At 36.8% G+C, this 12,399-nt stretch overlaps 1 protein-coding gene across 5 annotated transcripts in view; it reads left to right on the top strand.

The window, feature by feature from the left end:
* LOC139149953 (77 kDa echinoderm microtubule-associated protein-like) overlaps window positions 1-12,399 on the top strand; it is a 64,674-nt gene continuing 52,275 nt past the window's right edge. For 2 of the 5 annotated variants that reach the window (XM_070722040.1, XM_070722039.1), the window contains exon 1: window positions 1-310. In XM_070722040.1, coding sequence (XP_070578141.1) covers window positions 280-310 — 31 coding nt within the window. In that variant the 5' untranslated portion in view covers window positions 1-279. Of the gene's footprint in view, window positions 311-7,909; window positions 7,955-12,399 lie in introns of all 5 variants that reach the window. The other 3 variants (XM_070722034.1, XM_070722035.1, XM_070722038.1) reach the window with 3 other exon arrangements.

The following is a 12,399-nucleotide window of genomic DNA, read 5'->3' as shown; positions in this document are numbered from 1 at the left end:
ATTGCACAATACGTCAACGGACTCACAAGGGCTATAGTTGTCGTATTCCCTCTATGTTATCCACTCTTTGCCTACATTTTGTCATGAACATTAACCTCAAAGACCTATAATATGATTGGCTATATATGAACTATTGGCATCGACCGGGTCATCAGAAGCTGCCTCTTCCCTGCCCTGCCTGCGCTATTGTATTGTTTACCCATAATCCAAGAGCAGACTGCACAACGTTGGTTTCTCTGTTACACGCCAGTTCCCGAGTACGCGCGTACGAGGAGCAAAATGGAGGACGGTATTCTTGGAATTACCATTGGTAAGTCAGCCTTTCATCAGTGTTTTAGCAACTTTACCAACTGTTAGAAATGATACAACTCGAAATGGATCGGGCAGGGACAAGTTCCATCGGCCCGTGGGATACCTGTTCAACTGAGACATCGATGCGACACGTTGGTCGCGTGCATGTCTCATGTTCGAAGGGGTTTGTTTTCAGCTCGACCGTATTGACGGCTTTCTCCGTGGTTGATGAATACTAGACAGGTCTTCATTCATTCGATCAAAAACGGCCTTGCATTCGATGTGACAACCTTAAGCTTCACAAACGTATGTTGGACTACAGGAACCGTCCATGTTTTCTTTCGGCCATAGTCCACTTCTAGGGATCAGAAACTGCTTGCTGTAGCTGTTAGTCTAAGCTCTTCTGTGATCACAGTGCACACGAAGTCGTCAGATTGCAACGCACACCATGTTAAAGCACACTGTAACAAGTCGCAGACTTCCGCATATTTTGCCCCCTCAGGATACACCCGAAACAATACGTTAATTTAAGGTCAGCGGCGGTGTTGGTCTCTCTGTGAATTTTCACTTCCCCGGCACTATTATACTGCAATCGACCGTAACTGTTATATCTGTCACAGCATGGTCACAGGTTTGACCGTATCGTTGTTACAAATGTCGAGGGCTATGCATTAATAACTGCCAACTAAGAATATAGTAAGTCCGCATCTTTTAGATCGATGATGACTTTAAATGTGAGATCCGCATATTTTTAACTCTTTTCTATATTTTTAATGACCTCATAACTTCCACGTATGTCAATGAAAGTAGGTGTGGTAGTAGTACAGGCGAGTCAGTGTTTTCATGAGTCCCCAATGTTTATATTATGTTCAGCTGACCAGTGATAAATGTCTGCTTTCCTAAAATAGTGCCGATGGTATTTTTGGAAACAAATGAAAAAAAATCTGCTTCGCAATATGGAACATATAGTTCAGTTTAACATTGCAAATATTAATTGATGGTAGATCTGTTTGTTAGTCACCAAAATACTTTCTGTAATCTCTGGTATTCCTTTGAAAGTGCACAAGGTACACATGTGTTTGTGCATGAGAGTACTGGGAAACAGTGACTTACATATAATTTTGTTGGCCTTAATTTGATTCCAAAATCCTTTCTTTCTGCAGTGAGATGTGTAGGACAAGCCATTCTACTTCATTGTTTTTATTTCCATTGTTTATTTAACAGTGATAAGGCCCTAGTGAGATCAAAATACTTAGAAAAATCAGTCAATTACAAAAGAATGCTATTTCAATTATTTTTTTTAAACATCGATATGGTAGCTTGTATTTGCCTTGCATGCATTTGTGACGTGCTGTCTTCATTCATATGTTTCATGCTTCATAACAGGTAGTTGTGGAATCCCTCCCAAACAGTCAGCATATTTTACCATGTCAGACATACAGCCCCCAGGCTGTCCTGATAAGTTACCATTGTTCAATACAACAATAGCATTGTCTGGTGTCCTCAGGGACTTGACAAGGTAAAGCTGAACAAGTGTATTGTGTCACGCCCTATAGAAAGCCAACACTGGCTCAAAAGACGCAGGAATGTTGAAATCTGTTGGGGGTCAATTCAGGCGTATGAAAGTCAGAACAAAAAGGAGACTTTTTGATTTCAACAATAATTTCTGTTTTTGTGCCGCATATATTTAAATAAGATGTAAACCAAATATAAAATAAAAAGAGTGGCACATTATTATTATTATTACAGAACCAAGAACGATTTACATGTTTAAAATTGTACAGTTTGAATGTAGACAAGCTAAAAGTCATACACTTAATTCCATTTACTCTATAAGTGCACCAGGGAGTTTTCTGGTAATTCAATTTTCTTCTTTCGCTCTGTGCTGTTGGGAAAAAAACACCTCAATATTTTTTTTGAGCGTCATTATAAGTACCCTGGAAATAGTACAAGACAGTATTTGATTCACTGGCTCCCTCATTTCATTCATTCAATCATGTTTTTTTCTTTGCAAGCTGATAAAGTTATTGTTATATTGAATACAAGATCACCTCGCAAATAGCTGTGGACCCAGTTTTAGGATGGTAAAAGCACGAGATGATCTGAAAATCAATAGATTTACATTTGCCATTCTCGTCTCTGATCCAAAACGACAAAGTGAACCATCTGTTCCATTTTCACAGAAAGATTATGTCACTGTGACAGTGCATACCATTCGATTTGCTCTTGTGTAATTGCATTAAATGTAAACAAAAATTTACATAAAAATGACATCTTTGTACTGAATGTATTTTTACTCTGACAACCAGACATATATATTCAATAGCTCCTTAATTACATTAGCATATTTTAGTCCACAGTATTAATCAATATTTTAAGTTGGCTCTGTTAAAAAAATGGTAATGATTTACTGAATTCAATAATGAAAGGTTATCAGTAACGGATATTCAACACCGTTACGATATCTGAATGATCATAGATGAGGGTATGTTTCCTACTTTGAGATTGTTTCTTCAGAAACTTGTTTCTTTTACCTGTCCTATGGTGATTTGATTTATCATTGACTGGGCAAATTGTATGCCTAAAAATTGGATTTGTCGATCAGGACAGAGGAAAATTCTTGTTTCTCTAGTGTGATTCCAATGTAATGTTAAAATTCCATGGTTCCCCCGGCAACACCCAATTACTAGAATTTAAGAATATGCATTCAGGGTTAAAAATTGAAATATCTACTCATCAATGCTTAAGTATAGGCTAGATGCATTTCAGGAAACAATGGAGGGACAAATCATGCAGCAAATGTGTATACTCATGATGTGAAAGACAGTCAGTTATCAAACAGAACAAACATGTAGCCTTAATAGCAATAAACCTACGGTACACTATTGTTATGAGATAATTATTTATCAGTCAGAATCGGTTTCAGCTGTCATTGTTTGTCCTATACTAAAATAAAAAAGATGTCAGAACATGATTGTGTTTTTTTTAGCTCCGCTGTCAGCGACGCGGAGCTTATCAAATAGGTTGATTTTCCGTCGTCGTCGTCCGTCGTCCGTCGTCCGTCGTCGTCGTCGTCGTCGTCGTCCGTCAACAATTGCCTTCTCCTCTGAAACCGCAAGTCCAATTGCTTTGAAATTTTATATGCGGTTCACTTGGGGTGACCTCACTTAAGTTTGTTCAAATCGTGGTGAAATTTGCATATTTGTATTTTTGGGGCATTTTTTGGTGTTTTTGGTAAAAAAATCTTCTTTTCTCAAACCGCTTGTCCGATTGCTTTGAAATTTAATATGCAGTTTACTTATGGTGACTTCAGTCAGATTTCTTCAAATCGTGGTGAAATTTGCATATTTGTATTTTAAGGCAATTTTGTCATTTTTGGTAAAAAAATCTTTAAAAATCTTCTTCTTCAAAACTACCGGTCAGATAGCTTTGAAATTTGGTACATATGTCCCTAGGGATGATCTATTTAAGATTTGTTCAAATTGTGAAGAAATATGCAAATTTGCATTTTTAAGGCAATTTTTGCCATTTTTGGTCAAAAAAGTATTTCTCAAAAAGTACTGGTCTGATAGTTTGAAATTTGGTATACAGGTTTCTATAGATGCACTTAGTAATATATATTGAATTTCTGATGAAATCTGTAATTTTGTATTTTTGGGCAATTTTTGCCATTTTTGGTCAAAAAATGTGTATTGCCAAAACTACTCATCTGATAGCTTTGAAATTTGGTATAGAGGTTCCTACACATGAACTAAATGATATGTATTGAAATTATGATGAAATCTGCAATTTTGTATTTTTGGGGCAATTTTTGCCATTTTGGTCAAAAAATGTGTATTTCCAAAAGTACTCATCTGATAGCTTTGCAATTTAGTATACAGGTTCCTACAGATCACCTTAATGATATTTGTAGAAATTATGATGAAATCTGCGATTTTGTAATTTTGGGGCAATTTTTGCTATTTTTGGTCAAAAAACGTGTTTCTCAAAAGTACTGGTCTGATAGCTTTGAAATTTGGTATACAGGTTCCTACAGATGAGCTAAGTAATATATATTTAATTTCTCCTGAAATCTGTAATTTTGTATTTTTGGGGCAATTTTTGCAATTTTAGGTCAAAAAATGTGTATTTCAACAACTGCTCATCTGATAGCTTTGAAATTTGGTATACAGGTTTCCATAGATGAACTACATGATATTTATTGAAATAATGATGAAATCTGCAATTTTGAATTTTGTGGCAATTTTTCCCATTTTTGGTCAAAATATGTGTTTCTCAAAAAGTACTGGTCTAACAGCTTTGAAATTTGGTATACAGGTTTCTATAGATGAACTCAATTTGATCTTTTGAAATTATGATGAAATCTGCAATTTTTATTTTGGGGGGGCAATTGTTGCCATTTTTGGTCAGAAAATTTTATTCTCAAAACACTACTCATCAGATAGCTTTGGTTGACATGTTCCTAGGGATGATCCGATGTGATATATTCAAAGTATGATGAAATCTTCAATTGTGTATTTTTGCAGCTTATTTTAGCCACTTTTTTCTGGCCACTGCATTGAGCTATCAAAGATTTCCTCCTTCTTCATCAACATGTGTCAAAAATAGTTATTCTCTACATAAACACAGCGGAGCTATATCGGCCGCTAGGTCGCTTGTTAAATATGAGCCAGGCTTGGCCATTTGTCACTTACTGGTGAGATGATAAACATTGCCAGGGCATTTTTTATCACTGAATCAATCATTCAAGATTCTGTTTGCTTCTCAAATAGAAATTTGTAATATAATATCTGTTGAGTGCATGTTATCATGTGATTGTATAACATCTTTAACCCCAATAGAAATTGAACTTGGTCATTTATCTTTACTGTCCCATCAAGAATTCCATTTCATGTGAAATGAAAACAAAGAAATCAAAACAAAGAAAGCATGAGTCTTTGAACAGCACTGGCAGACATGAAAAAGAGCAACCCATCACTGGTTGTGTGCTTTCCAAATAACCATGAATCAACTCATACACCGGCTGCCACATAGTTCATTGGTTGAAGGGAACTTCATTATCACATGTGCGTTAGTTGTCAACATGTGAAAGCCCACTATTTCTGCAGCATTGTTTGTGAAAGGCACATACCAAAATTGAGGCGAAGTTGGGTGGAGCTGATACCATAGTGCCTTTTTTGTGGCGTAGTACTAAATACACACCTTTTCAGAATTTGACGCTTCACTGGCCGTACTTTCCAACATTGAACAGCTGGTGTGCTTTTGAAGTGATCTTTCTTCCCTTTTTGATATCAATCGCAAGTCCTGTGAATGGCCATTGTCCTTATATGAGGTCACAGAATGAAATGATATCATGATTTGAATTTATGTCAGGTTTCTATGAAATCATCAGAACAGCATCTTCTGACTCAGAAAAAAGACCAGCTGTAGATGACTTTTTCATAGACCAAATATTGCCCAGAGTTAATAGCACATAGTTGGATATAAATAACCCAATGGAAATAGTAAAGGCAGCTTTGTTCCCTTTGCCTGCCTTGGTATTGATTATAGCTTTTTACCTGTTATTTAGCTGTATTTAGCAGATAGTGTGTGCTGGACCATGTCTTGTCTCAGTATTGTGTGTTGTCTGTAATCAGTCAAGGGGAAGACTGCACTGTTTGAGGTTAAGCTGTGATGACCCCCAAGAGGTGCTCTTGAGAGATGGGCCCTATCTAGCTGCTCAAACAGCCAAGAAAGTGAGAATACTATTGACTGACCCAGTTTTCAAAGGAATAGTTGCCCTGTGACTTGTGGTTGAGGAGAGGATTAAAGGTGAATCAGTGACATGATGCAGACTGTTGTTGTATAACTGGAGTGTCATCACATCTGAAGATAGTACATGTTTGCTGAGACAAATGATCACCTTCCATCATTCATGGTGTTATGTACATCAGCAGTGGTTCAAATTTCAGTGACATTGCAACACATCATGATCCAGATTTTCTGGCAAAACATCTTGGAGTTCACCTGCAATTTTTGGACAAATGACAGTAAAGAATTATCCAAAAGCACCCAAGATCAGACTTCAGGGTTCAGTATAAGAAACATATCACCACATTTTTCCTGTGATTACATGTATGGCGATGGCCTACACAGTTTTCTGGCCACAGAATCAGTATATGAGTTGGTACAGGATGTCTCAAGTGTCCATCAAAAAGAGGGTGTGTATGCTTACATTCTTGCATACTGAGACAGGCATAGCCAGATCTGTATTTACACAGCCTCAATTACAGTAGACCTTCGCATTTTATTCTAGTCTTACATCGTTACTCTGAAATGAACTTGATGGCTTCGGTGATTCTGTTTTGACCAAATGTCAAAATGATATTGGAGTTTGGAATTACATCTGACAAATTTAACAACTCGCCTGGTCTAAACCTTCCAGTGTTCTAAGAATTTAACAAAGTACTTGTCAATGAAGAATATACTGTTATGCAAATATACAAACACCATCAGGAATCTCAAGTGGTGAAATTGCATGTTTTAAAGGTTGAACATCAGACATGATACAAAGCATAATACCATGTAGGCTGTCTCACAAGTATAGTGATGGTGTACCTGTTGTGATAAAACACAGTCTAGACTTTACAAATCATTAACATATGCATTGATACAACCAAAGAACCCACAAAGTACAAATTGTTTGAACAAAGGGAGCTATTAGGAAAACATTGGCCATGTTAACAGAGTTGTTGTATGTCTTTCTTGTTTTAAAAAGTCACGTGGTCAGCTTTTTGTGTGTCTTGATTAAATTTAGTGGAAATATCTTTGAACTCAAGCTTACAGATGTAGGTGGCATGAAACTGGACAATCCCATTCAGGTTGATTAATGACCGCTACATCCATGAGGAGCGACCACTGCAGCCAGGTCAAAGGGTCAAGCTGTTTTCCATCAATGTGGCCATTTTCCCATTCAAGCAGTACAATGGCTTTGATTCAGCGGTAGCTATTTTGGGGAATGTAATTGCAAGTGTAATTGGGTTAGTGCACTGTCAGTCATTGTGAGTTTCTGAATTGATGGTGATTTGGTCGTCAGTTGTGATCAGGTGGTTTGGATATATGCATTCCTGTCGTTGTCCTCACTCAAAACTTAACTTTTAGCAAATCTTAGAATGTTTTGAGAAGAAGTACAGTTACCTGACAAAGAAATGCATTTTGATGACAATTTATAACAGACAATAATACTACCGCAATACCTGGCTTGCTGCAGGTGTATATCCTGCATGACTGTCATTAATGATTTGAAAAGGTGAAAGGTCCCAACAACAAAAATATTTGACAGAAAGAGACCACTCAAGTCATCCTTTTCTTGATGATCATTAGTACTGGTGTAAAGATATACTGCTTTTCTTTCAATATCAATTTTGGTTTATCCAATATTATTACAGATATATCCGCATGGCTATTCCCTAGTGCTTGTAAGGCAAATACCACACAGTTCATATTGTAATCCTCCCTCTGCATTGGCATTCCATATGTACCTGCTACAAACTGTAAACAGTGCAATGCTCATTACATTAAATCACAAACATATTTCTTTTATATTGGTCATGGTTGATTTGTTATTATCTCTTCACAGGCAAGCATCAACCTGCGATTAAAGTTCCATACTGCACTTGTAAAGGTATAGAAACAAGTCCACAGCCATTCTTTTGCTTCTCCCCTTCCATCCTTTGTTCCTCGATCAGTCCATTACTGCATGTGCACAAACACCTGCTGCCCTTTCTGGATCACTGTCCTTATATTAACTCTCAGTCTACGCTGTGCTACGGAGTGCATGTTGCTAGGTCTGTTGCTAGGTTCTTTTGATAACTGTTTACTCACAGGGACTCAGTCACCATCATTAAACCTGATATTATCATTTACATCTGGAAAATGACTTCATTCTCTCACTTTTCCATTCTTTTGTTTCACTGAAAGATACCACCAAGTCATCAGCTGGCTGAACTGTTTAAATGCTTTTAGATATACGATGCATTCATTACTACCACTTACAATTTCTGCTGCATACTTGTACCAGAAGCAGTGGCATGTCATGTGCATGATCCAATGCCAGAAGTTATTGTATAGACACTTATGATATTGTTATGTCATGGACATCTGACAATCATATTTAGATCAGCTGTATAACATACAACTTGTTACATGAAACCAAAAGTAGTGTAAATGAAGTCACATGATGATGACTCTATCCCCGTAAGTTGTCATGTCTTAGTTCCTGCATGGAAAGACCCATCTAACACATGGTTGCCTGTTTAGCATGCGGACATCCTGCAATCAACTGTGCTTCTTTGCATGATGCCTCTGTAAGACAGACATCAGGTTCTCTATAGCCTAGATTCTAGTTCGTCCGCTTGCCTCCGTACCTCCGACCTCGGGAGTGAGTCGGAGGTACGGAGGCAAGAGGATGAACTAGAATCTAGGCTAGGTCCTCTAATGTACAACTGCCAACCTTTCAAAACGCAACTGAATTGTATACCCGTATATCAAAATTCTATCTAGAAATATACTTTAGTACTTTTTTAGAATTAATTAAATTTAAGAGAGGAGATACTCGAGTGATTTCTTGCAAAATTACCAGCAGTTATCTTGGAAATTGTTCAGAATATGCTCACATTTTCAGTTAGCAAAGGTAATTTTAATCTGAACAAGATGAAATAGTTACCAAAATGGTATTTCTGAAATATTACTTCGCAAATCATACACACGTTGAGCTTCCTTGCAAATAGTAACATAAAGAGGTGTGTGTATGACACCGACAAACCTGCTAGTGTCAATTCATTGCCTGTTGAAAGTATCAGTTGTACATTCATGTCAGTTGCATTGCCCCCTTTTTTTGCTGTTAAAACATTCTTACATCTTTTTAAGAGGTTTACACACGTCCTAGTTCTAGAATTACGTGGGAAAACATACAGACGTAACCTTTTCCATTGCTGCATTGGTCCTCTATTAGAGTGACCCCCTTGTTGCTCTCTGTTCGGGGTCGTGCCTTTACTCTGTACAAGGACAGCACACAAGTGTAGTTTTACCATATGAAGGAAGTTTCGCAGGGTTCAACGTGCATGTTTTTTCTCTATGACCCGGTTCAGTGATTTGACTGCAGTCAACAGATAAAGTATCACACTTCCTTAGCTGTACAGTCATATCAGATATATGAGGACTTCCAATGAATAAACCTGGTCATCAGATCAGGTGTCAGTGTCCAACGTGAAATTTTCTTTTCTCCATGTCCCCTCTCTTCTGCATGTCATCTCGTATACATTTTGATCACTACACCTGTATGCCCTTGGGACAAGTGGACAGAAACGTCTGTTGTATATCATGAAACTTCTGAGTAGGTACAGTAATATTTATGCGGTTGATAGGACTTTTAGCTACAAAATGAGATGACCTGTTTTTTATTTCATTTTCTTTTGAAAGGTATATCCAATTGTGCAACAGTTCAATGTCCTCTTGGCCAGTCCCAATTATTTCTGAATGATAAATTGTCTTTTTGTATTTGATAGAATGTCACACTGCTACAGTAAAATAAAATATCTTTTACATGGCTTCAGCATGTCATAGTAAAGGTGTGTTCTGTCGTGTTCATAATTGTAAGGATAGTGAGGGTGGAGTATTATTGCCAAAGCGTATTTGTCAGAGGTTAGATGGCTACCCAGTAAATGATCAGCTGTCTGTTTGACATGAGCACTTACTGTTCAAAGAAATAGAATTTAATAATTGACATACATGTATCAGCCATATTGATTGTCAGTGTGCCAGTGCGAAATTAATGCAACATTGGGAAGTGTAGTCACAGACATACAAATGCACTTGAAGACACACATATAGATATATATATACATATATACATACACCTACATAGTGATTATGTCTATCTGTTCCTGGCATATTGATTTCCCTGATGAATCGGTATCTCATATCTGTCAATTTCTCTACTTTGAAATCATTGAATATTGAGCATTTGGGAGTCATCCGAGGGTTACACTGGTAAATTTACACTAGTCCGTGCTGGTGCCCTTTTCCCCTTTGCTGTTAAGCCCATCGGTTGACCTTTGACATGGACTGAGTGATGATGGGATTAAGACTCTCAGTGAATTAAACTCTGACACAGACATACCATGCCATTTGTAAAAGAAACCAAACAAAAGAACATTAGTCAAAAATTTACACAGACTCTGCAGAATGTGACTGGTGTGGGCAATAAAAATTTTGTAGGTGTAATATTTCTAGTGATCAGCTCCTGTAAAACTCTGAATTTACCCAACAATGGTATCTAGTTAATGAGGTTTACTCACTGTGCTGTGCAAACCCATCCTGGCTGCAGGAACCATAGCAACCTCTTATTTACTATTCCTCTACCATTCAAAAGTATAGAATCTCAACTAGGTCAGTTAAAAATGTGACGTACAGCAAGGCGTAGGTGTGTGAGATCACCAGACTGTCTGATTTATCGGCTGTAGATATTTTCCTGAAAAGTAGTAGGTTTTTCTCACTGTAAGGCGGCTTTACAATATTTCAGCATATGGTTTGGAGGAAAACCAGTAAACATTCTACGTCATTTTGCATCAAATATGTGATCTTCTGTATTTTTAATGATTAAGAGTGTTTTTTGATTTAAGAGAGAGAGAAAATTAATTCAAAAGGAAAAAAATTCAGTGAGCAATATTAGAGTAATAGATCTGTGTGGACTTCTGAATCAAAATGTCAGTGACATGTTTATGTTTCATCATTGACAATAGCATGCAGTTTTTCTCCATTAAATGAACATTATTTTTCCAAGAAGAAAATAGGTACCTGATAACAATCTTTCAATGAAAAATAAGTGAAAAATCAACACGTTTGGCTATTTGAAATCTTGGGCTTTGTAACAGTAACATGAATGAGTATCAAAGTGTGGGGGGTATAGAACTCAGTGTAAAGTTATTTATAAATCAGTGTTCATCAGATTATATCTAAAACCCATTGTGTTTTACCAATAATGATGAACGTTGTGTGATGTATTTGTGATATCGAAGTGTTAATGTGACTGCGTACTTGCCCAAAGATAGCCACGTCACAGTTGAAGTTGAATAGAAGAAACTGAACAAAATGGCGTCAACTTTCAAATAATAATGGATTCAAAATCGTCTCCTTTTGATATTTTTTATATGCCAGTAATTAACAAGTTAGCTGTATTATCCTGCCCAGGCATGCATTCCGAAAAAGACAAAATGAATAAAATAATATGATGATACGGTGATGTGGAGATTAGATTTGCCCTAGTCTGTGAAGGCTTTATATGAAGACATTCAACTGAAAGAGTTGCAGTGCATCCAACAAGCAGTGTTGATTGAGTTATGCCATCTGTGTCCTCAGCGATGTGCAGTTGCGGTTTTATATTCCACATCAGAGATGAGCTCAAGTTAGAAGTGGTGACAGGGAATGGACTTTTTCAGAACAGCAGTCTGTCATGTACATGTAGTGTAACATCGCTTTAAGTTAGCTCATTTACTAAAACATTGACAAGAGCTCAGGAGATTTACACCTTAAACATAATACCTTCATGATTTAAAGTTATTTTAAGCAATAGTTATAAAGACAAAAAATTATACAATGATTAAATTGAATTTTATGGAAGATTTATTCATTTCATTGAAGATTGACATCTCAAACATAATACCATCATGATGTTATATCATTTTAAGCATTAGTTATACAATTTCATTACATTGTAAAACTCACCTATAGATGAATATTCTTCATTGCTAACCAGTGACCTATTCATTGGACTGGCATACTGAACAATTCACCGAAATGAATTTGTAAATGCAAAGTAGCTCAGAGAGTCTTGACAATATGTACCTCTGTCATGTTAGTACCAGTAGTATGGCTGCGGACTACATTTTCATCAAGGAGCAGTGAAACTTTTTATTTAGCAATTTAATAAACCACTCCGGCATTTAAAAGGATATTTAGTGCTTAACAAAGAAATGCAATGTGCCACTGACATTGGTGAAACTTGAACAGAAAAGTGATGCACCATGTGGTAAAATACCTCCCTTGTTCAATATCTTAGAGGGAAAATTC

This window comes from Ptychodera flava, chromosome 14, assembly GCF_041260155.1.
Source record: "Ptychodera flava strain L36383 chromosome 14, AS_Pfla_20210202, whole genome shotgun sequence".
In the NCBI taxonomy this organism is placed as follows: Eukaryota; Metazoa; Hemichordata; class Enteropneusta; family Ptychoderidae; genus Ptychodera; species Ptychodera flava.
This window is presented reverse-complemented; position numbering and strand designations above follow the sequence as displayed.